This window comes from Xyrauchen texanus, chromosome 28, assembly GCF_025860055.1.
Source record: "Xyrauchen texanus isolate HMW12.3.18 chromosome 28, RBS_HiC_50CHRs, whole genome shotgun sequence".
Taxonomy (NCBI): domain Eukaryota; kingdom Metazoa; phylum Chordata; class Actinopteri; order Cypriniformes; family Catostomidae; genus Xyrauchen; species Xyrauchen texanus.
The window spans coordinates 10,003,129-10,028,612 of record NC_068303.1 but is presented as its reverse complement, the minus strand read 5'-3'; the positions used below and the strand labels follow the sequence as shown (position 1 = coordinate 10,028,612).

General features: G+C 37.8%; 1 protein-coding gene across 1 annotated transcript in view; it reads left to right on the top strand.

The window, feature by feature from the left end:
• The window catches only part of stum (stum, mechanosensory transduction mediator homolog), a 35,758-nt gene extending 10,274 nt beyond the window's left edge, over nucleotides 1-25,484 (top strand). Inside the window, exons 2-3 of the mRNA XM_052096461.1 lie at nucleotides 17,073-17,252; nucleotides 23,030-25,484. Coding sequence (XP_051952421.1) covers nucleotides 17,073-17,252; nucleotides 23,030-23,064 — 215 coding nt within the window. The 3' untranslated portion in view covers nucleotides 23,065-25,484. The remainder of the gene's footprint in view (nucleotides 1-17,072; nucleotides 17,253-23,029) is intronic.

Below are 25,484 nucleotides of genomic sequence, written 5' to 3'. Positions count from 1 at the left end.
ACCTATGGCTGAACAATTGAGGTTATATTCAGAGATTTGTTGATGTACCTTGTTTGTTTGTGTTGTTGAAGGATAATAAAAAATAAAATAAAAAAAGTATGTCGAAACAATTTACGGCAATTGTAGACAGTAGTTATTTGAGAAAAATTTTATGTATATTTTGATAAGTCACTTGTGATTTGTATCCTTTTTTTGGCAATAAAGATGACTTTATTAAGCTTTAAAAAAAAAAAAAACTTCTTTGAATCACGAACTTCAGTAGAGTCTATAAACTGATTGGCCGTAAAATGAACCAATCACAAGACATCTTATAGGGGGGGCACCTGGGGTGGCCAATCGAATTCCAGGGGGGGCCGGTGCCCCCCCTGGCCACTACGTAGACCCGCCCCTGACTACAACACACTAGCTTCTTGGCCTTCATGTCGGGCTCTCCCCTGGGCTCTGTTGCTGCTGCTTTTTATGCCGCTCCCCTCAAGCTACTGCAATTAGAGACAGGTGTTAGACATAATTTAGCTCAGGTGTGAGCGCCCTTACCGCTTTTCTCTCCCGGACGGGCGCTTGACCACGCCCCCGCTGCCACACACTTATATAACAGTACATAATAATAATAAAAAACAGCAATCGATTCACTGAGACAGTCTGATTCACAAACATCAGTTCAAATTCTCCAAATCGAACTTACAAATTCTAATGCTATAGCTACTGATGGTTAAATCAGAAACGCTATTAAAGCATCTGTCCTAACGCTCGCATACCTGTGAAACTAGTGAAATGAAACTTGATGGACAAATAAAATGCGCATTAAAATCATCACAATATTTGCGTTGTTGCTTAATGTTATATTTGCAAGATACATCATTGCCCAGCCCTACCCTTCACCTCTTTTATAATTAATGTTGCATTAAAAGCTTTACAGAACTAAGATGCATTGGAGGAAGTAATGTGCCTGTCTCATATCATCTCTACAAGCAGGCATGCTTTACCAAGCTCATGTGTACTGCACAGTTGTTTATACATAAACTAGAGCAAACTATTATGACAAGAGAGCTCATGTTTGGATTATGAGGATGATACAAGGGGAAAATGAGATGTTTTTGTTCACTTAAATCTATGTTACAAAAGAGCCAACTGGGGTTCACTTAAACACACAGACTGAACTTGTTGTCAGAGACTATGACTTATCTAGTTAGTGAGTCACGCTTGACAAGCTGCTCTCCTCACCTTTAATTGCAGGTACTTGGCAGGGCATGTGTTGGGAACCAGATGAGGTTAGATTCAAATCATGTTTATTTGCATGTGCATGAAATGAGGGTCTTGTTAGTGAACAAGACAAGACAAAAATAAATTACGACTGGGTTACGAACAGCTGGGCACATCTGTATATATTTGTTTGCTAATGGAGAATGCAGTGGCTCTGAAATTTTTCTTCACACATTTAATTAATTCAGCACTGTAATCAGTTTTTGGGAATACCAATACATAAAAATGTCCCTACTACCTGACAGATATCATTGAAATAGGCGTCATGAGAAATCACTCATCTTTCTGTGACTCTCGAATCCCAGGACGTGCTGAGTGACTCCAACCAGTTCTCCTAAGAATCCAAATTGGCCTGGTTGCTAGGGAGGGTAGAGTCACATGGGGTAACCTCCTTGTGGCTGCTATAATGTGGTTCGCTCTCCGTGGGGCACGTAGTGAGTTGTGAATGGATGCCACGGTGGATGATGTGAAGCCTCCACACGCGCTGTCTCCACGGTAACGCGCTCAGCAAGCCACGTGATAAATGGTAAATGGTCTGCACTTATATAGCACTTTCTTTTTACCTTAGAGGTTATCAAAGCACTTTACACTGTGTCCCAATCACCCATTCGCACACACATTCACACACCAATGGCGGCAGAGCTGCCATGCAAGGCGCTAGACTGCCATTGGGAGCAACTTGGGGTTCAGTGTCTTGCCCAAGGACACTTCGGCATGTGGAGTCATGTGGGCCGGGAATCGAATCGCCAACCCTGCAATTAGCAGCCGACCCGCTCTACCACCTGAGCCACAGACACTAAGATGCGCGGATTGACGCCTCAGACACGGAGGCAACTGAGATTCATCCTCCACCACCCAGATTGAGGCGAGTCACTACGCCACCACGAGGACTTAGAGTGCATTGGGAATTGGCCATTCCAAATTGGGGAGAAACAAAAAGAAGCAAATATCAAGGTTACAGTGAGGCACTAATGGAAGGGAATTGGGGCCAATTTTTGGAGGGGTTTAAAGGCAGAAATGTGAAGCTTATAATTTTTATAAAAACACTTGCATTAATTCTTCTGTTAAATCTCATGCATTATTTGAGCTGTGAGGTTGTTTAAATCATCATTTTTACAGTCATTTTAGGGTTTGTTGACATTACATCATCTTGGCAACGAAGTTGTAAAACTGGATATAACTTTCCAAAGAAAATTTCAACTGAAGAAAGGAGTTTCTCAAGGTCCAAAAGTGGAAAACTGTTGACTGCTAATCTTGACCGCATCTGAATCTAATTGGAAAGGCATTTTACATGGGAATAAATTCAAGCCTGTGCTGATCTTTACCAGTTGCAGATATTAGGCAGTAAATACATGCAATGGAAGGATAATCAAGAGCTTAAAATATAACTGGTAATATTAATGTTAATCTTTCCAATTACAAAGAAGTTCTGAATTGGATGGAAATACAGTGTATACGATCAGATAGAAACCTTTGTTTGAAGCTGACTTTGTATTTGAAGCCAAGAGTCAGGGTATTGTATAAATTTTGAGGGTAGAAATGCAGAGAAATGACAAAAGTCTAACTCTTCAAATGCTTTGATTTTAGAAATCTATGCTCCAAATGTAAATTTTTTGAAAATACTAAAACTGAGCTACATGTCATGAATTATTTAAAGTGTGTAATTTTTGGGCCACCAAACAGAATTACAAAAATAAACTTAGTCCCACCCCAAACTCACACCATTGGTCGAGCCAGTGTTGTTGCGTCCAGCTTCAAGGATCACTTAAAGATACAAAGAAATGTTTTAATAGTCACACTGAGTCACAGAGTTACACTTTTAGGAGAAATCAGCCTACAAATGTCTTTTTTGTAGTTGACTTTGCATATTAAGCAATTCCTAGGTATTTCCACTAATTTCTACACAGATATTTTATCCAACAAAGAAAATGCAGTAAATCACAGTAAAATTTGAAACATTACTCATACAGTATGTCCAAAATGTTAGTAATTCTTAGTCATTAATTGATCACTATCCCAACACTCTTTGAACTGCACCTATCGCTCTAGCCTTGCTGCTCCTCTAGTTTCCATGACAGCAGATGCTTAGTCTGTCTGCGCTAAGATGGAAAGAGGCAGATAAGCCAGTGCACAAATTCATTCCAAGGCTGAGGTCCTCCAAAGTGCACTTAAAATGGTAATAAAAAAAAGATAGGGGAATGTTGTTTTTGTCCCACTGAAAAATTAGGCCTGGTTTTCATTTTAGATTCCTTTGTCTGTGTAGACTTCTTCTAATATTTTAAAAGCTCCTCTTCTGTCTTATACAATGCACACTATATAAGTGAAAAAAGACAGAGAAACCCAGATGATTATGTGACTTTCAGGTAAAGACTCTTGTGTTTGGCCTTAACTTAACTCACTTGTGGATTCAAGCTAAAAAATAGACTGAATGAAGAGGCCTTCAAGTGAGTTATGCTGCAATTAAACATTTTGATGATGCTTCTCTTTTTACACTATTCTTGTTCATGATTCTAACATATAAATGTGCAATAAAAAAATTAACACATTAAAGGGCACCTATTATGGCATTTAAAATGTTCCTAATATTGTTTTGGGAGTCCCCAACAACAGTTTTACATGCATGCAATGACAAAAAACACTTTTGTTGTCTTATAATATGCATTTATGTTTACCTGATTTGCTCACCGACTCCCAAATGATTCGTTCAACGACTCATTTTTCCAAACCCCTCAGTCAGTTGTGATTGGTATACTCTGTGCAGAGATTGTCGGAAACGGAACGCCCATCAGCGCTTTGTAGTAAAAAAATCAAAATCAGAGAAGGAATTTGAGTTGATTTATGTTAGCGATCATAGCCCAAAGTTCGGTGGTAAACACCCAATCAGTTATTGTTTGCGTTAGCCCAACGCATAAACATATTGGTAAAGCACTGCATTACTACAAGTTATTGCTCTATTCTTTAGGACAACTCCAATAACATCGACAAACATTTCACATATTTAAAAAAAATTGACATTGGAGACCTAGAAGCTGCGCTGAGCGTAACTTACACAACACACACAAATACTTATTAAGCATGCTAAAAAACACATAAAAGCAACAATTATTAATAATACTTACAGGTTGTGATTCGTCGGAGGAAGCTGATCCAAATAAACTTGGTACTGAACCTTCTTTCAGTATCAACCGGCTCGCGAATCGACACTTGAAAGCATTCATGATCGTAAAGCAATCGTCATTAAAATGACGCGAACACAGCACAAGGTTCGGGCTATACTTGTGTGGTATAGTTGTAAATATAAACTCTAGCCACTGATTCTTCACATGCTCGTCCCTGGGCAGTGAAAAAAAGGTCGCTTTTGATACGCACTTCAGAACACAGCGTCTTGTTGTCGACATGATGATTTCAAGTTTTCCCTGGTGTCTGCGCGCAATGAGTGGGCGCGGCCAATTTGATCATTTTTCGTCTTGGCGTCACAACGAAAAGGAAAATGACTCGTTGGAAAAACGATTCATTACATTGACTCAGAGTCGACTCCTACATTTGAGAGACAATAACTTTTTTTACGGTGAACTTTCATATATAAAACTTTGCAGGATGTTTTTGTTCACTTAAATCTATGTTACACACTACATGAAAGGTAATTTTCAAAATTCCATAATAGGTGCCCTTTAATACAAAATTAACATAAATGAACAATTCATGCTCCTTGACCCATATATACATTTTATTCTGTAATAAGTCATTTTCCTTCCCTCTCAACAAAACAGATTTAGGCATCTCAAGATGCATGTTTCTAAAGTTGAACTATTTTTAACTTGAAATGGTGTCTTATTGGGTGAGACTCTTAAAAAAAAAAACAGCGATATGTCCGATACAACAGCGACACAACAGCCAAAGTGATGTCTGATGGAAACGGTGCTGACAGAAAGCACCTGTGATGTCTGATGGAAACAGTGCTGACAGAAAACTCCTGTGAAAAATCAACCTTGGACAGATTGACAAATTGGATAAAAAAAAAAAAAGTTTAAAGTTCCTGATGCAAAATTATTTGAACATGCTCTTCAAGAAGGATCATCTTGAATTCTTTGAATAGAATTTTATAATTTACTAAATCCAATATCACTCAAAACTTAGATTTTTTTGTATCTTTGAAATGCTTTGAAAGCAGCTATGACAAGAATATGATGATTTTGTTTTACAAAATTGCATTATACTGTATAAGACCTTTTCTCTACAGTACGGCAGTCACATTACTATAATACATGGTTAGTGGATCAAGGGCTCCGTTGGTGTTTTTGTAAGAACAGCTCTAAGAACAGGAAAAGAATGCAATGTTTTTGGTAGTAGGACCACTGAGCATTTCAGCTGATTGCAACAGAGACTGAGAAGGTCTCTTCACTCATAAAATGAGATTAATTAGATTGTCATCCATAGACCATTATTGCTCTTGTCTAATTGTTAATACAGCTGCACTGTGGCAATAAGCAGAGACACCCAATAACAAATTACACTAATGTGTTTGCTTCAGATTATATAAGATTTGCATTGTGATTAATGACGAAAACTAAATGAGCAATACACAGCTCCTCTCATTCACCAAGACCCTCCAGACACTGAGAAGAAAAAATAAAACCCTTTTTATCTTGAAGTCTAACTTTTGAGCCAAGGTATGAAATGAATGAAAATGAGTTGTTCCCCTAATGGATTTAATGCCATTTTTGAAACACAAAGGTATACATTTTGGATAATGTGCTGGTCACTCTTATCCATGCAATAACAATAAATGAGGATTGCGGCTTTCAAGCTTCAAAAAGGATGTTTAAGCACAATAAAAGTATAATGAAAGTAGAACATACAATTTGTGCACTATATTCTAAGTCGCACAAGGTCATATGATATCGTTGTATGATGAAAAGACTGAAATTTATATCATTATTCACTGAAAATCTTAACATCTGCCTTAGCTCTTCTTGAAGCATTCATGAATGAATCAATAAGTCAGATCTTTTCAATGAATCAGTTGATCTGGTTCACAAAACTGGTCAAATGATTTGTTCATGAATTTGATTAATTCAACTTAATGATCCTGTCACAGTGATTTTAAAATTAAGAGGTAGATGGAGGAAGATTATCAGTGAATAAAGACTTACATGTTGGTCCATTACTCACAATAATTAGAAACTGAAGGGGAGTAAAAGCTATCGTATGGCTTCGGAAGACTTGGAAAATAAAGGATGAGTTAAATGGACCTCTTTTATAATACTTTTATTTTGCTGACTTTTTTAAGCTTGAACGCTTCAGTCACATTGTTATTTCATGGGAAACCATTATTGAACATTTCTCCTTTTGTGTTTCAAGGAAGAAAGAAAGCCAAATGGGTTTGGAAGACATGAAGCTATGTAAATAATTACAGCATTTCTATTTTTGGTTGAACTGTTACTTTAAAGTCTTTATAAAGGCATACAATTAGCAGTGAATTGGTGCAATGCGTCTCATAAAATAGTGTTAAACCAAATGAATCTCTCTGGAAAGGACTGAACAGCCAGTAAATGAGTGATGAGTAATCAGCTCCTTACAGAATGGCTGAGAATTGGCTGCAGGCAGTCAGACTGACTTTGTCATTTCTCCTCGCAAGCTGTCTTGGCTCTCATCCTTGAGCGTTATAAATAGAGGTCATTGAGCTGGTGTGGAATTTTCAGTTTCCGGTACAGATTCTGTGCATGTTTTCTAGGCCTACCTTGAGGCTAATCCTTCACCTTTCTCGCAAAGTACCCGTTATACATCAAGCTTCATCAGGCCCAGTGTGGCTGCTGTTTGTTGACCAAACACAATATGCAAATGTTCCTATATTTAATTGACATCACAGATCCTTTGTCATACCAAGGGCAGTTTTATAGGTTACATGATTATTAAGAGAGAGAGGTGCTGTATGTAGGTCTTGGTGAGTTAGACTGAGGGCAAATTAATGATGTGTGTCGTCTGTGGGGACCGCACCCCATCTTCACCCTTTACGACTGTTGATTCAAAGCAAACTATGATTTGAATATTTGAAAATCTACAGGTTTAAGACTGTGTACTTTTGAAGGAAATTAATGAGCTACTTATCCCATAAGGCATTCATTGAATCAGTTTGGGTTTTTGTGGAAACATGTTCATGCTCTAACGCTACAACATACCATTTTGAAGTCAACATGAAATCAGAATTGACCCTATTTTCTTTCTTATTGCATGTTCCTGATCATACTTTGAATGATTGCTTAATGCATTTTATTTCAAAGTAAAACAATGGTTATTTTTGTAATCTTAATGACTTGCCTTTTCCTTTTCTATTCTTTTTTTTATTGGATAATGATAATAGCCAATATTAATCTTCAGTAATTCCTGCAGCTGTACGGTTGTATGCACTGTGCGTCCCATGAGCACTCTTACTGATCTGAGCAACATTTTCTCTGAGAATATTTCAGCAATCATGAAGTGTCCCATATGTAGTTTACATTTATTCATTTGGCAGACACCTTTATCCAAATCGACTTACAAAAGTTCATGATCTAATGCTACAACATATCATTTTGAAGTCGACATTAAATAAAAATGGACCCTACTTTCTAATTGCATGTTCCTTATATTACTTTGAACGATTCCTTAATGCATTTTATTTCAAAGTAAAACAATGGTTGTTTATTATTATTATTATTATGATTATTATTTTGAGTGCATGGTTAAGTGCTCATGGAAAAGATGTGTTTTTAGCTGTTTTTTGAAGACAGAGAGTCTGTTTCATCCAATGGAGTGGGGAATGTCATTCCACCAACAAGGTACAGTGAAATCGAAAGTCCAAGAAAGTGTTTTGGTGCCTCTTTGTGTTGTTACAAGGCGCCGCTCATTAGCCGACCACAGGCTTCTGGTGGGAACGTTCTACAGAAATTATTTTAGGTACGCTGGAGCAGACCCAATGACTGTTCTGTAGTTGCCTTTTTAAAAGTACTAGCAATGCATGATTCACAAATGAATCATTCTTTTGAGTTGTTTCTTTTCAGTGAATTGGCCAAACCGGCTTGTAGAACAGTCTGAATCAATTCATGGTTCAGTGCAATTCATTCAGACCACTCTCTCAATGAATCATTTGGAGCGGTTTCTCACACAGTAAAACAGAATCAGAATATTTTTAAACACAGAACAAACAGTGCTGGATAAAGTGGATATTTACCTACAATTACCAGAATCAAAATGCTGCTTTTGTGAGAGGTAACTTTGAGAAACTTAAGGTAGTTCTTGTGTCACGAGAAGAAGGGGTTGTTCACACTGAACATGTTTTTACGTCCACTTGCGCTGTTTTTCATTTTCCATAAACATTCCCTTGATACATCTCTCACAGGAACACTGCATTTTTAGATGCACATGTGGCACATGTGTTCTACTCTTGACGTTGTGCTGTGTCTTGCTTTTGTAGTGCAAAAATGTGTTTGTTCTGAACAGTTGCAGTCTTTTAGGCTTTACATTTTTTCTCCTAGAGGACCATGCCCCCGCACCCCCCTACAAATAAGGGTAGCTATACTTTAGCCAGATTTTTGTGCATACCCTCAGATTAAATCCTGCAGGTGCCCATGGTAAACTTGAATATGACTATTATAAAAATCAATAGCCAAATATGTATTTTAAGCATTGTTTTAGCAAACTCGCAATCTGGTATGCAATGCCTAGATTTTTCAACCCAACCCAATCAAATCCCAAATTCCAATACATAACACAAAGTACTTCTTTTTAATTGAACATCCTGTTTCACTCACATTACGGAAGTAAAATAGGTTGCAAAATATGATTCACGTTGACTAACAATTAACTTTAGGTAAATAGCGCTCTATTAACATATGAAGAGGTTGAGGATGAGTGTCATTCGTCCTTCACACCTGTTTTATCCAATGGTGTGACAAATCATGTTCGATGACTACAATCAATTTGTGCAATCAACATGTGAGGAGTCTTGTGAATGATTTCCTGAAATATATGTATTGAATGGTGCATCCACAAGCTCCACTGAGGCTCTTAAGAGTCTCTAGCTCTGCCCACAAGGATGAGTGATGTTGAGAGGAGATAAGTGGAGACTGAATTTTCTTCCACGTAGAAACACCAAAAGGTCACCGTGACCATTTATTCTAGAAGGTGTTTATATAACAGATTGTTAAAAACAACCTATTCAACCTATACCTGCAATCCATGCATCTGAATTGGCTCTTCAAAATGCCAAAGGTATGTCTGACTACAACGTGCATCTGGATACATAGCCAGTTGTAATGGTCTTCTATATCATGATCAATGAAATGTACAAAAACATATCTTTTTTATTTTTATAAAATGTTGTTTACTGTCTGCTTTCCACATGCTGTAATAGCTTGATGATAAATGAATACCCTGCTAAAAAACTGTTTAAACCAGTCTAAGCTGGTCTTTGCTGGTCTCCCAGGCAGCCAGTGTAGACCAACTGAAGACCAGCGTAGTCCAGCAAACCAGCTTTATTTTTCAACAGGATAACCCTATATTTATAAATATTTTTAATAAGCCTAATTTATATAGAAAGGAGGCTGATAAGAATGACAATGTCTTGTTTTAAATACTCACAGTGCAGCAGTGCTTTTCGTACAGTATCTGAATAGACCGGATTGCATCTGGCTAATAAATAAGACAATAAGTCTTTAGCACTAAAATGCCTGGTGCAAAAGCGGTCCAACAATTTGGTAAATTCAAATAGGATAATTAACCTCCCACACTGGCAGTGGGCGCATTTGAGAGAGGCAAAGGAAAATTATAGTCATCGGGAGCCTAATGTGCAGGGATCAGGACCCCTCTGTCTCTTATCTTTGTGTGTCCCTTCCTCATAGAGAGAATGGGTGTGAATCTCTGTTGTGTTGTTATGAGAGTTGATGTGGGCTCTAAATTACATGTGTGGCACATGCAAGCAGACATTAGCCTGGGTATCCCATGCTCAATGCAATGTGACAGCTGGAAGCATTGTTGACAGGCCAATGCATCATCGTGCAGTTGATTTGCATTGTGTACTGTGTATGTGTCTGATAATAGAGTGGGGTTCCTCACGTCATTGACTGTAATTAGAGGGCTACAAAGCACCAAGGCTCTGTTTGTCTCTTAACACCCGAGACGTGTTCACTCAGCTATGCTAACAGAAAACAGAGGAAGGATAGACTTTTGGAGTGGGAATGGGTGGGGTAAAGAGTTATTTTTTCCATTTGGGAAATATGGTCTTAAGTTTCTAAGTGCTTGTTGTAAGCTGCAGCTGCTTTTTTGCAATAATAAGAGTATTGTTAGTTTAAGGACCATGGGAAAAGGAGACTGTGAGTTATAAGATATTATTTTTTTTTTCTGTCCACTTGGAAAGCCCATTCTAAAAGATAAACTTGAGGGGTTAGTTCCCAAAATAGCTAAGAAATTTATAGTCAATATATTAAATTTCCTGTACAGTATCATGCATTTCTGTGCATGATTTCTAAGCCTACCTTGAGGCTAATCCTTCACCTTACTCTCAAAATGCATCAAGCTTTTGGGTCCAGTGTGGCTGCTGTTTGTGGATCAAATACTACACTACTATCGACTAAAGCAGTGGTTCTTAACTGGTGGGTCGTTTAAAAACACGTCACAGGTCTATCTGCTGAGAAAGTGTCTTAAACCAACCTAATCTTGTTAGCTGGTCTTAGCTGTTCCCAGCATGGTCAGTTGCATATGTTTGCTGGTTTTAAAGGGGTTTAGACACCAGCTGAGAACTAGCTTGGCCAGACTGGGAGACCAGCTGGACCAACTCAAACCAGCTAATACCAGCAAGACAATTTGGTCTAGTTTAAGGTGTTTTTTTTTTTACCAGGGCCATTCTAATGGTCATGGACAGCAGAGGAAAAAATTCAAAATTGCAAATAATAAAATGCAACTAACCATACAATCATGAAAAGTTACTGTAGGATAGTAAAATAAATAGGCTTAAATATATCAACAAAAGGGAGGAGCAAAAGCTTCCCATATTTTTGGTTGTGACAACATTTCTATTTACTTTTGTTCAATAAACAATTTTGGTAGTGTGTTGAGTCAACAACTGATGTAGGGCTCTATTTTTGTGACTGTGCACTGCTAAGCGAAACAGCCGTGCTCTATGTTTTATCCAATTTTGGTGATAGCGGTAATTCTAAGCACAATTTTCATGCCAGTGCAAAATACAAGTGGTTGTTGGTGTTGCGCTATCTGTGGGTGTATGCACGCAAACTGTGTATGTATTGTATGTTAATAAAATAGCGCAAAGCACAATTTGTTATTTTCCTGAGGAATAGGTCAGAAGGTCATTGAGCAAAAACATTTGAGAATCACATCTAATCTCGTCACAAAGTCTAAAATCAGTTCCTGCATTTGCAATTTCGGGATTCCACCAGCAGATGAAATCAAAGAGCTATCGATCACTTTTAATACTAGTCATGATTTAGTCAGTAGATGACTATGATAATAAAAATAATAATAATAAAAAGTTTATTTTGTACTATCCCCCCTGGAGTCGCAAGTTCGAATTCAGGGCATGCTGAGTGACTCCAGTCAGGCTTCCTAAGCAACCAATTGGCCCGGTTGCTAGGGAGGGTAAAGTAATGTTGGGTTAACCTGCTCATGGTCGCTTTAATGTGGTTCTCACTCTCCATGGGGCACGTGATAAGTTGTACTTGAATGCCTCAGAGAAGTGCTCCACATGTGCTAGGTCTCCGCGGTAACGAGCTCAACAAGCCACAGGATAAGATGTGCAGATTGACGTTTCAGACACGGAGATTCGTCCTCCGCCACCCGGATTGAGGTGAGTCACTACGCCATCACAAGGACCTAGAGCGCATTGGGAATTGGGCATGCCAAATTGGGGAGAAAAGGGGAGAAAAGACGCTGTACAGAAATTAAACATAAAACATTAAACGGAGAAACATATTATACCTGTACATTACAAAACAATGAACAATGGGACAGAAGAAAATCATATTTCAAGCAGGTGAGACATGTGTTAGCAGGACAAGAACATATAGAGTACCGATAGAGAACATACAACACTTTCATCGCGGTCCAGAACAATTCAGGACAAACAGAGCAGAGTATGCATTGCATCCCTACATACGCTACTAATTTCTTATGAATGGGCTTCTTATATCGATGTTGCTTGACATGAAATGGAATATACAATAGAACGTAGACTAATTAAATTGCCAACCCACTAATGCCTAGAATTAGCACATGCTTACAGGAAAATCTAAAAAACTTCAATGCCATGCCCACTGACTTTGCGCTAAAGACGTATCACCTAGCGCTGCGCTAAAGGCTAAAAATAGGGCAATGTAAAATTTAGGCCCTAAGCACAATCATGGATACCCTAACCCTAAATGGACTAAATGACAGGCCATATCTGGGATTAAGATTTAAAAAGGCTGTTATTTTCATCCATAAGCACGAATAAAGTACATTTCCCATAATAGGGAGATTTTTTTTTTCTGTTTTATGGGCTGTGATAAACATTTCAGCCGCTGTCCTCCCCATTAGAAACCAACTATTGTGATAGCACTAATGAGATGCTAAACTGCATTTGCTAAACTGCATTTGGCAGCACACCAGCAGTCATAAAGATCAACACATTGCTGCCTGCTCCCTCCAACTCCTTCACTTTAAATTATGCTTATCGGTCTTACAAATATGGAAGTTTAATTATAACCTAATTGCCCTGGTTTGAAGGGGACAGTAGAAATGTATCTGACAAGAGATGTCCTGCTTAGTTACCACTTCCTAAGAATTCAAACAGACAATTGCTGAAGAAAAAAGAAGCTTTCATTCTTGTACATTATCTTTTACAATTTAGTTTCTCTGTTAAATTTGGTGGGTTTGTTATGCTTGTACCAAATCAATAATATTCATGGAGACTTTTGAATCTAAACACTCATGCATGCACAAACTATTTTGGCTTGAGATTTATGTTGTGGCAGGCGTGTAGTGCACCACACATTTTAAAGGGATAGTTCACCCAAAAATAAAAAAATCCCTCATCAATTACTCACACTCATGTCATCCCAGATGTGTATGACTTTCTTTCTTCTGCTGAGCACATATTTGAAGATTTTTAGAAGAATATTTAAGCTCTGTAGATCCATACAATGTAAGTAGATGGTGACCAGACCTTTCAAGCTCCAGAAAGCACATTAAAGCAGCATGAAAGTAATCCATACAGCTCCAGTGGTTAAATCCATATCTTCTGAAGCGATATGATAGGTGTGTTATTTCATGCTTACCTTCCTTTTGAAGGTCGGGTACAACCTGGTCTGTTTAAATTATCCTGTTTGAGGCAAAGTTGTGTTTTCTTGTGCTCTGGTGTTTGTTTGTCTGTGGTTTGAATGTTGTGTTTCACGAGGGTAGGATTTATGTTATGTAAGAAGCATAGTTCTTCTTACTCATTTTCATAATTTAGTTTAACTTCCCATTTTCGTTTTCCAGGGAACACATACTAATAAAAACATTGCAAATCAAATGCACTGTAGTTCAATTTTGAGAAAAAGACGTCTACCAAATGCATAGTTCTGGGTTCATGGCAACAAAGTTGTAATGGATGGATGTAACTTTACTTTCATAAGGGTAGTAAGCAGATATATCACACTAAAATCATGTTAACACATTTACATCCTGTGGCTGTACTTTTGAAACAATTAGTCTTTTAACATTTATGGACTGGACTTCCATTGTAAATGTCTTACTGTAACCAAGATTTAAAGAGTTAAAGGTATTTGTGGTGGTTATCAATATTATATAATATCAATATTATATAATGTAATAATTATTACAATCAACACAAATTGTTGATTGAGCTTAACTTGTATTGAACCCAGAACATTCCTTTAAGCTGAGGATGTTCCACAGTCCCTGTTCAAATTCTGGTAGACTCGGTAGACTCCTTGATTCATTATAATACACTGTCCATGAGACCAGCATACCCAATTTGTTGCAATGCTGTTGGAATTAATTCATTCCTCAATCCTCTTTACTGTTTAACGGTACTATAGCACAAGCATTCCTTAAAGTCAATACAATAGTTTTACCATAGATTTGCTGCATTGGATAAAGCCTACATGCAGCCATGAATTCTGAATGCTATTAAAATCACCATCTTATTTCTATTCAAGCGCTATTGTTAATATTTCATGCCATAATTATGTCTCTGACCTCACTATAATGTGCTTTATTCACAACATGATAAACAATACCATTACAGCAGGGGTCCCCAAACTACGGCCCGCGGGCCGAATACGGCCCGCCCCCACATTTGGACCGGCTCTCTGAACAATGCCATGCAGAGAAATATTTTTACAATTTAATTTTAAATATGTTTTAATCATATCATATTTGTATTTGATAATACATATTGGCTTTCAAAATAAAATTTCCCTTAGCTATAATTATTAAAGTAGCCAAATTATTTGTTAGATTCACCCGGATTAACGTTCCATCGTGATCGAGCGGTGCACGCGATCCAACAAGAAAATTTAAAGTGACAACAAAATGGCCAAACGGTTGGGAAAGAGAAAAGTTGATTCAGAATGCAGGGTATTTAACCAAAAGTGGACAAGTGATTATTTTTTTGTTCAATGCAAAGAAATGGCTGTTTGCCTCATCTGTCAAGAAACAGTCTCCGTGTTCAAAGAATACAATCTGCGCCGACACTATGAAACCCGCCACAGAGACAAGTATGCGAGTTTACAAGGCCAAATGAGAGCAGACAAAGTGTCGAAGCTAAAAAGTGGACTATCTGCTCAGCAAAATAAGTTTGTATGGCAAACCCAGTTGAACCAGTCATCCATTCGAGCTAGCTTTCAGGTAGCTAAACTGATTGCAACCTGCGGTAGGCCATTCAGTGATGGTGAGTTCGTAAAGAAATGTATGAATGCTGTTGCGGAGGAGGTGTGCCCGATAAGAATGACGTCTTAAATGCGGTGAGTCTGTCCGCAAGTACAATCACCAGACGAATTGAAGAAATGGGGTATAATGTATATGCCCAGCTGAAGGAAAAAGTGAAAGAATTAGATTTTTTTGCATTAGCGCTGGATGAAAGTAATGACGTGCAGGACACGGCACAGCTGCTCATTTTTCTTCGTGGAGTTAGCTCAAACTTTGAAGTGTCCGAGGAGCTGGCAGCCCTAAAATGTCTCAAAGGTACTACGACAGGGGAGGATATTTTTGGTAAAGTGTGCCAAACGATAGAAGAGTTGGATCTAGACTGGTCTAAGCTGGCCAGCATCACGACTGACGGAGCTCCTAGTATGGTTGGCGCGTCAAGGGGACTGATAGGACGCATGAATAGAGAAATGGAGGAAAGAGGTCTCATGCCCCCTTTACAAGTATCGCCTAATTCACCAGCAAGCACTGTGCTGCAAAGTTCTGAAGTGGGAATCGATTATGAAAGTGGTGGTGTCATGTATAAACTTCATCAGAGCAAACTGACTTAAACACAGGCAGTTCCAAGTCTTTATGTCCGAGCTAGAGTCTTCTCACGGAGATGTGCTTTACCATACAGAAGTCCGATGGTTAAGCCGGGGCAGAGTTTTGAGGCGTTTTTACGAGCTGCTACCCGAAATCAATGTTTTTCTTCTGACAAAGGGCAAAACTGTCCCAGAACTGATCGACACAAAATGGAAATGGGACCTCGCCTTTTTAACAGATGTGACAGAAATGTTGAATGGCCTCAACGTGCAGCTCCAAGGCAAGGGGAAACTAATATGTGACATGTATTCCCACATAAAAGCATTTGAGGTGAAACTAGCACTGCTTGTGGGACAAGTGCAAAAGCAAGACTTCACCCATCTCCCTGTTACCCAAAGCCTCTCAGCTGAGAAACCAGTGGTCCCATTCCCAGCTGAAAAGTCAGTGGAAGCGCTGGAAATGCTGAAGGTGGAGTTTGATGTGCGATTCCGTGAGCTACATGTCCACGCTAAAGAAATCCGCCTTTTTCAGAACCCTTTTGCTGCTGACATTGACAAAGCCCTGGCTTCTTATCAGTTTGAGTTGGCTGAGTTAAAGACGCGTTTAAGCCCAACAGTCTCATTGAATTCTATACTGCCCTCCCTAACGAGACCTACCCAAACATCAGAAGGAATGCAATGAAGATGTCCACACTTTTTGGCAGCACGTATATCTGTGAGCAAACCTTTTCACGCATGAAACTGATGAAAAATCCGATGAGATCAAGACTCACTGATGAACATTTGCATCAGTCTTTGAGACTGGCTGTGACAGGAATGGAACCTGACATTGGACTTCTCACCAGCCAGAAACAAGCCCATAGTTCACACTGATTAGCCTAATACGCATGAGTAAGTAAATAATTTGATTTCAATAGCAATGAATATGGAAAAATGTCATTACGATAATGCTCTTTTAATAGGCTATATATCACTTGATATGTATAGTGCATAAATAATAAATTAATCTAGCATTAGGAGGCATAATACTGTAAATCCATTTAAAATCATAATAAAATCTCCACAATAAATCACTCCGGCCCATGCCATTTTCTGTTAGACTATGGCCCTCCATTATAGAAAGGAAAAATGATGTGGCCCTCATAGAAAAAAGTTTGGGGACCCCTGCATTACAGGATGTCAGGCCCCTTTAGTTGGCCAAAGTGTGCACTGTGCAGTTATAAGTTTGAAATCAAGAATGAGGTCAATGTGCTTGTATTAACCACTGCAAGCAGAGCACAGAATTATATCGTCCTATGTTGATGGCATCTCTTTATGTTTTTGTGACAGGCACGTTTATCTCAGCTTTCACAGTTTTGTGTGGAGCGAGGACGGATCTACCTGACCGTCACATGTGCTGCGTGTTCTGGCTGAACATCGCAGCTGCCTTCATTCAGATCCTCACCGCCATCGTCATGGTGGGCTGGATCATGAGCATATTTTGGGGAATGGACATGGTCATTCTTGCAAGTGAGTATGCCTTGATAATGCCATTAGACTTTGTTAGGGTGGAGGCAGGGTTGTTCCCATTGATTTATTTAAAATTTTTGGTTGTTCTTTTGTTTAAAACACACTATAGACTGCCTGGCCAAAAAAAAAAATGTAGCATATTCTAATATTTAGTTGGACCGCCTTTAGCTTTGATTACGGCACACATTCTTTGTGGCGTAGTTTCGATTTGCAACCTTATGCAACATCACAATATTTGTTTCCGTCCAGAGATGCATTAATTTTTGGCGAGATCTTGTATTGACGACTGGAGAGTCGAACTGCTCAGTAAAGTCTTCTCCAGCACATCCCAAAGACTTTCAATGGGGTTAAGGTCAGGACTCTGTGGTGGCTGATTCATGTGTGGAAATGATTCCTGATGCTCACATTGAGCCCAATGAATCTTGGCATTGTCGTCCTAGAATATGCCTGTGCCGTCGGGGAATAAAAAATCCATTGATGGGATAACCTGGTCGTCAGCTTTTTATTGCCCCATAATTTTGTTGAGCCTAGACGTGACCAATTGAAGCAGACCGGATCATAACACTGCCTTAAAATCAAATGGCATTTATTTTTATTTTTTTGGCCAGGCAGTGTATATACTTTAGGATTAAAATTATAAGCCAGTGATTAATATATCAAAGATATACAGTGGGATCCAACAGTTTGAGAACTTGTCACTAGAGAAAATACTTCTATTTTGCAGTTTTGTAATATAATAATTTTTTATATCAAATATTTTTATCAGCATAACAATTTAGAGCCTGATCTCATGCTAATTATGTGACCGTGCTGAAATTTTTGCAAAATGATGTTAGTATATGGCTCCTTGCACGTATCATAGCAGTTCTGAGGTGTCTAAAAAGTGTTACATTTTCTCCCAAACAAATTAGGTTTATAAAGTTATTTCTCTATCAAGTTTTAAATCAACAAAACCTAACTACCTACGTTAAACTTAAACCTAACTGACTGTGTCATAAAAAACAAATGTCAGATGAAAAATGCAATTGCTGAAGCAACCACGTCATTTTGTGGTGCTTCTATGACACTTCCAGTTCACATGTTGTCTTGCATGCCCTGTCCTGAACATGCCAAAAAAAAAAAAATTATAATACCAAGCTTAAGAATGTCAGATTTTTTTAAAATCAAATTGTTTATTATGATTCCAGGAGTGTTGGCTATTCATATTTGTAAGATGTTACAGACATTACATCAGAGATTAGCATAATTCAATCAAAGTAACGGACAGCATTATCCAATCACTACCAACTATGTTAAAATAAAATTATACATGATAAATTCTGAATGGATGTACTGATTATCATTGTCCCATGTCTGTCAAACATGTTGAGTGGTCCAAACATCATCTGCAGCCTGAAAAATAATTTTAGGTCGGATTTTAGGAGTGAATGCACTTAGCTGCATAGAGAACAATAGGATGCTCCCTTGCTCCCTATTTAGTGAATGACTTAACCTCTAGTGGGCTGTTTGCCTGCAATGGTCGCAGAACTTATTTTCATCCTAACTCCATATAAAACTTCTGAAAGCAAAATTTTTCGGCTTTTAGATGAACCCATTGATTCTCAATGTGATGATGCACAGTAAATATAGGATTTCTAAGGAAAAATGTGCTTAAGCATACATTAGTGTACATTGTGTTTAACAGCATGCCGTTTCGCGATAAATCACTCAAATTTTTAAAATGCCATATCGAATGAAACTAGTGACTGTTTTGATTCAAACTAGTTTCAATGTAAAAACGAAAATTTTTTTTGTTGTTTTGTTGCCATTTCTTCCAAATACCAACTCTGCTGTGGTTGGCACCATGTTGTTTTGCCACGTGACTCCGTGCGTTGAAAGTTTAACCCTTTACTTACTGAGTCTCCGGAACTGAGATCAGTCGGTTTAAATTAATTTAAATTGTGTGTTGCATATAGCGATGCCAAAATACAACGTCCACACATGTGTACGTGGGTTTGCACAAGGTTAAAGATGACATGCGTGTCACTTGAGTCGACCCGGAAGACCTTTCTATGGCTGAAAAAGCGCTAGAAAGAAGTTGTAGCGCCTTGATACATACCGCAATATTTACAACAAATCATGTAAATATTATTTTGCAAAAATGTTGGTATAGTAACATAATATGTTTCTATGAAACCAGGTTGACAATTTGAGTGAAAATTTTGAATTTGAACAATAATCTGTATTTCTTAGTATTTGGTATGTCTCCCGTTTGCTTAAATGACATCATGCACCGAGCTGGCAAAACCTGATAATCCATGTTATCACAGTATGATTTGAGAATGTTCAAAATCTTGTGTGCTTCAATGGAAGCAAGGAAATCTGACCTTTTGGATGAAGGTTTTAAGAAATTTTGATGATTGATGACTTCGAATCTTAAATATGTCTTATTAATTTTGTCATTTTTCAAAATCCATAAACTTTCTATGTATTTCCAAATTTAAATGAAAAAAAAAAATGGAACATTTTCAGTCTCAGACTTATAAATCCCAGTGTATGTTTCTAACAATTTCTATCAAAAACTAGAATGTACATGCCAAGAGTAAGTGAAGAAAACAGAATTGTAGCAGTCAGTCTGCTGTGGGCTGTAATCAACTATATTCATGCTCTACCTCATGTCTTTCTTGTTATATCATCTCCAAATTACATTAGAAGGTGCCAGAATCCTTTGAACAATGACTGTTAGAATGGTCTGTTGGTAGGGAGGGGATAGAGAGCTCTGCAGTAATTGTTCTGTGTAGGCGGACGAAGCAACTTTGTCACTTATTTCCTGTAGAACCTTTGTACTGTCATTGAATGTACTGTAATCCCACCCATTTACCATAAATACAGTGCGATAGTCTTTAAACCTCACTTTATTTTCATACTTTTTCAAATTTCTTTTGACATTAATTTCAAAATTCTAACCATTTATTTATTTATTTTGCTACTTTATGATCTCTTGGATTGACAGTCTCTGAAGGTAAGTGAATCTTGACTTTGTACTTTCACAGCTCATCCTCAGACCTGTCTCAAATAGAACATTTTAAAACATACCATAATACACAAAAAATAAATCATTAAATACTACACCAATAAAAAACACACACAAAAAACCCCAACACTTAATGCAACAAAAACATGGTATTATCTTTAACCACATTACATTGTAGTATTTGAATCAGGTCTGTTGTCCTCACTGTTTGGCCACTCATTTCAGCCCATCAACACTTCACACACTGTAAGCTCTGCTTCTCCTGTTGTGTGTATTCTGATCCATCTCAGATAATGTGCCTCCCACCACCTGCCATCTGCCAGTCTCCTCTCAGTCTGTTTGATCCACTTTTTGTCTGTTAAATGCCAGTAGACATAGAGCCATAGTGCTCATTAGAATAGAAGCGCTGCAAAAGTGTGACTTTATACAGAGACTGCACAGTGCCACCAGCCTCTTCAGTCGCATGCTGAGCCCTTTGACAAGATCTTACAGCAGCTTTTCCTTTGTGGCACGGCAAACATAGAAAAGAGTTTAGCTGTTGCCTTTGCCTTGAAACACACGATAGAGATTACTAAATGGCTTGCATGCGAAAGGGAATCACATTTTTAAAGCTTGTGTCTTGATCTGTTTAAAGCTACAGCTTTAATGCATTAATATGAGTCAACTGCATATTCAATTATAATGTGGTGATTTATGAGAAGGTTATAATTTTTCTTGTTAAACAAGTCCATTTAGAATGAGTCATTAATGCGTCACGAATCTACTATATCCAATCTGAAATACCCAAAGATAATGTCATATCTTTAGTGACATTTAAGTGCACAGAGATAAAACTGATATAACAGAGATGTGGACACCAAGCTGAGTCACCCCTCCTGATGGTCTATTGATGTGTCAAGTGCAGCTTGGATCAGGTGGTAGTTGAGCATTGTTGGTGAGGACCTGTTATTATGCATTTAGGTAAGCTGATGTTGGTTTCAAAACCTTCTCTGAAGCTTTTTCTAGGAAATTACAAATAAAACACTTCAGAATATCATCCTTTTTGTGACGTCAAAGCTGAATGACCAAATAACTAAGTAAATAGTCCTGAAGTTAAAAGAATAGTGACATTTTGTCATCATTTACATATGTTTATTTACCCTCATGTTCCAAACTGTACAACTTTCTCAAACTGAACACAAAAGGAGTGATTCTGTGATGAAATGTCCACTGTATGGGGCTAAAAGTGTGTTTTAAAATTTTAAACAAAAGATGAGGTTTCGAAAGTAGTATGTAACTTTTTCTGTTAAAATACTTTCTTTTATCCAAGCTTAATATACAGAGACAAATATAAGTTAGCCATTCATAGGTACATTTTCGTGAAAACTGTAAGCACAATGTCTCTGTGGCACTATGAAAATTCATCTGTTTGTTTTGAGCGACCTGTCTATCTAAACACAGTGTTGGAGATATTATATTAGTTGTAATCTTTGTTTAAGCCACTAGAGGGCGAGTATTGAGTATTTAAGGAAGGTGATGATGCGCTACAGGTAAACAAACTTTTTGACCGTGCTGTGAGTGTGCTGTGCAGCGTATTTGCAAGACTGTGCTCTCACCAATAACTGTTTGCTTGAACTAAATATTTAGTTTGTTAGTGGAATAGTTTTTGCCATTTGTTTTGTTTGGTTGTTTGCAATGCCAAATGGACAATAAATGGATTGGCATATCTGACATTATCCCGAAGGTATCGACATTGTGTTTATTTTATTCAAGGCAGAAGCATGCGTCAAAACTGCACTTCTAAAACCATCTGCGTCCCTACACGCGGTAACATTGACTCAAACAATGTCGTGAGTTGGGGCGGGACTATCTCTTTGATTGGCCAATGGTAGACAGGGGGGCGTTTTCATCATTTTTGCAATTTTGCTTGGTGGTGGTGTGAATGTCGGAGAAATTACATCAGCTTTATAGCTGTAATTTGTGCGACATTCACACCACCAAGCGAAATTGCAAAACACTAGCATCACTAAATGGAATTTCAAGAATAAACTTTTCAAAGTTTTCAAATCAGCTTTCTGAATACGCTCTCGTCTGCAGTTGTTTAATCAGTCAGATTGTCCCGCTCACAAGTCATGCCATTGGTTGAGTAACATTGTTAGGGCTGGTCTAAGCAGGTCGCTCAAAACAAACACAGGAATTTTTATAGTGGCACCGAGACATAATGTTTACAGTTTTCGAGAAAATTTACCTATGAATGTCTTATAGTTGTCTGAATATTAAGTTGGTATGGAAGAAATTATTTTAACACTGAAAAAGTTACATACTTCAGCTTTAAGGTTAATGATCTATTGAGATTTAAACTAACAAAACCTACCTCCGTACCCTAAACCTTAAAGTCATTGGTGTTGCAGCGCCTCTAGTGTTTACTTGGCCTCTCGAGCCAAGTAAATATTTAGCAAAAATGCAGATATATTAAGTAACGTGATTCTATGAGACCAGGTTCGTAAAAGTAGTCAATATGACTTGTGTTTTCCAAGCCTCCAAAAGCCATAAAATAATTTTAGTAGCTCTAAATTCGAATGGAACAAAGAAAGTCATACAGGCATGGAATTAGACGAGAAGAGTAAATGATGACAGAATTTTTTTTGGGGTGGTTATAGTTAACAGATTGGCTTTTGAGGGGCTTGGACCTGTAACCTGACATCCAGCAATCCATTTCACCAATATTGAGGTTTTATTTACAAGATTTACATATGCTGACACTGTGCTGCTTTTCTACTTACAGGCTACAGGGAGCAGGCCACACCCCAGCAACTCTGATTGCTGTGGTCTAAATGTAATCTTGAATGTGCACCTTTCTCCTGTGCTGTCTGGCCAACTGTAACAGGAGTTTTGAGATGGCCCCCAGGTGGCCTGGGAGATCCAGGGGTTGATCACATGCAGATGATCAGCCCAACTCCTATTATTTGCTGTCAGGTACTAAATAAAGTGACCTGCCTGTTGAAGGACTGCAGAAAAGTATTAACATAGTCTGTGAATATCTCTATAATTGTATATGTGCAAACCGTCCACAGTATGTGCCGAAAAAATCCTACATCTGTGAGGGAAAACCAGCCTTGTTTAAACTGCTCTAATCTGAAGAATTTATGTTCATTCAAGTGACCAGTAAACACTAACATATGAAAGTCTGAAATAGGTGGACCGGGGCTAGTTTAACTCTAAACTCCATTAAATATTACTCAGGGTAGGTTTATTTTGGAAAGCCAATCACTGCATAGACATATACATTAAAGTCTTGGCAACAAAAAAGCTTGTGAAAATTTCTACCATTATTGTCCAGGAAAAAAGATACAGTTCATTGAACGCAAGCTGACATCTTGTGACAAATTATATATTTCGGTTATAATGTACCTTTATTAAATGGTTAATCCCTTATTAAATGTGTGCCAGTGTTTTGTTATGTTCACTTGTTTACCCAAAAGCTATTACAAACATTTTACAATATAGAGGTTTGGAGGTTGTGACTCAAAACCTTATAGTTATTGAGCTATTGCCCTTGTGACAGCATCCCTGTGTTACATATAGCCCCGGTCTCCCCATCTGCATTTTTTAATATTTGTATAGCGCTTAGAGGTGTCAGATGAAAAGCAAAGCTTAATAACGCTGAATATTTTGCTTCCCACAAAGCACTGTATGAATACATATTACACAGAATATTTACATGGTCATGTGTATTACAGTGTCTATAGTATTTCTATATTGTATTGTGTTTTATTACTCTAAACCTTATAAACAGGAAATGTGTATTTATCAATTTGTTTTTTATCATAAGCTCACATGTCATTGTTCTTTGTTTTAGTCTTCTATACACAGAGACCAACAGCTAGAAACATAACCTTTTCTCTTTTAATTATCAGTTGTTAAGTAAAACAGCCAAGTATAATGAATAATAGTGAATAATGGAGGGTCAGTTGACATAGTAACTGCCCACTTTAATCAACTTATGCGTATGGACTGAAATCATGTAATTACAGCGAGTTGTTTTTATTTGACCAACTTGGGGGAAAGGCACAGTGTAAACTGTAAAGGTCGAAACAGTATTATTTAAGAGTGACATTGAAAAATGAACTACTCGTTGCAAATGGTTGCAGCAATCAGTTGACCTTATTCACTGTAGTGCCATCTTTGATTTTTTTTAACAACACGGCTTTGAGGGATATATGCTCTTCAATGGGTTGGACAGTTGTTTAAAGTGTTTTTGTTCTGCTGACGAAAAAATAATAATCTTTCCAAGAAATGTAATGAGTTTTGTCAAATTTGATGTGATCTAGGAGTTCTTTATACAGTGGATATCACTGAAGAGACAGTAAGTCTATCCAGAGACTATTAGCAGAGATGGGCCATTTCTATTAAAATGAATGGGATATGGATGTAGAAAGAAATTACCACCTTACAGGTAAAAGAGCCAATCACCTTTAAGATACATGCATCTCCTATCAATCAACTCAAGAACGAGCATGCACAGTAGCTATACAAGCTGGGAAATCACTTTTTTTAGCATAATCTGAGTTAAAGAAGCACATTTACTGATTCCAGTGTTATCAGATTTCAGGAGATCATGATCATGTTCTTTGATCGTAGTCCTGACCAACCATTTTGGAGATTTCCCATAAATAGGAGCTGCTCTTGCATGCTGCTTGTTTACATTGAAATATAGCTGCCAGAGAGCGTTTTAAAAAGGTCAACAGTGGACTGACTTGCTAGAAAGACTCTGATTTATCCCTCACTCAAAGTCTTGTTTTCAGTCCTGTCAAAAATGAAAGATGCTCTACTGTGAATAAGGTCTATAGTATATAGTTGCGGCTCCGCAGCTGTTAAGTATGTGGCCCCATTCCCAAATATTAGATACTTTGGTACAAAACATTACATTACTGAACAGTCTCTTTTGGATATTAATGGGTATTAGCTAGTCTCTGGTGTGAATGTGTGCAGTGAATGTATTTAAAGAGTAGTTATATATTTGGCCAGAAAGTGAATTAGTTGTGTAAAGTTGTGTGCTGTTCTGTTACGTGCTGCCTTTTTAAATACAAGCATTGCTGTATAATCCAGTGTTAAGTACAAATGCATCAATTTATTACAGTCAAACATACTGTATGTTACTCAGTAGACTTACACAACTTTGTAAACTCACACCTCTGTAAATGTCAGAGGTATCATATCTAATAAATTCTGCCTTTAAA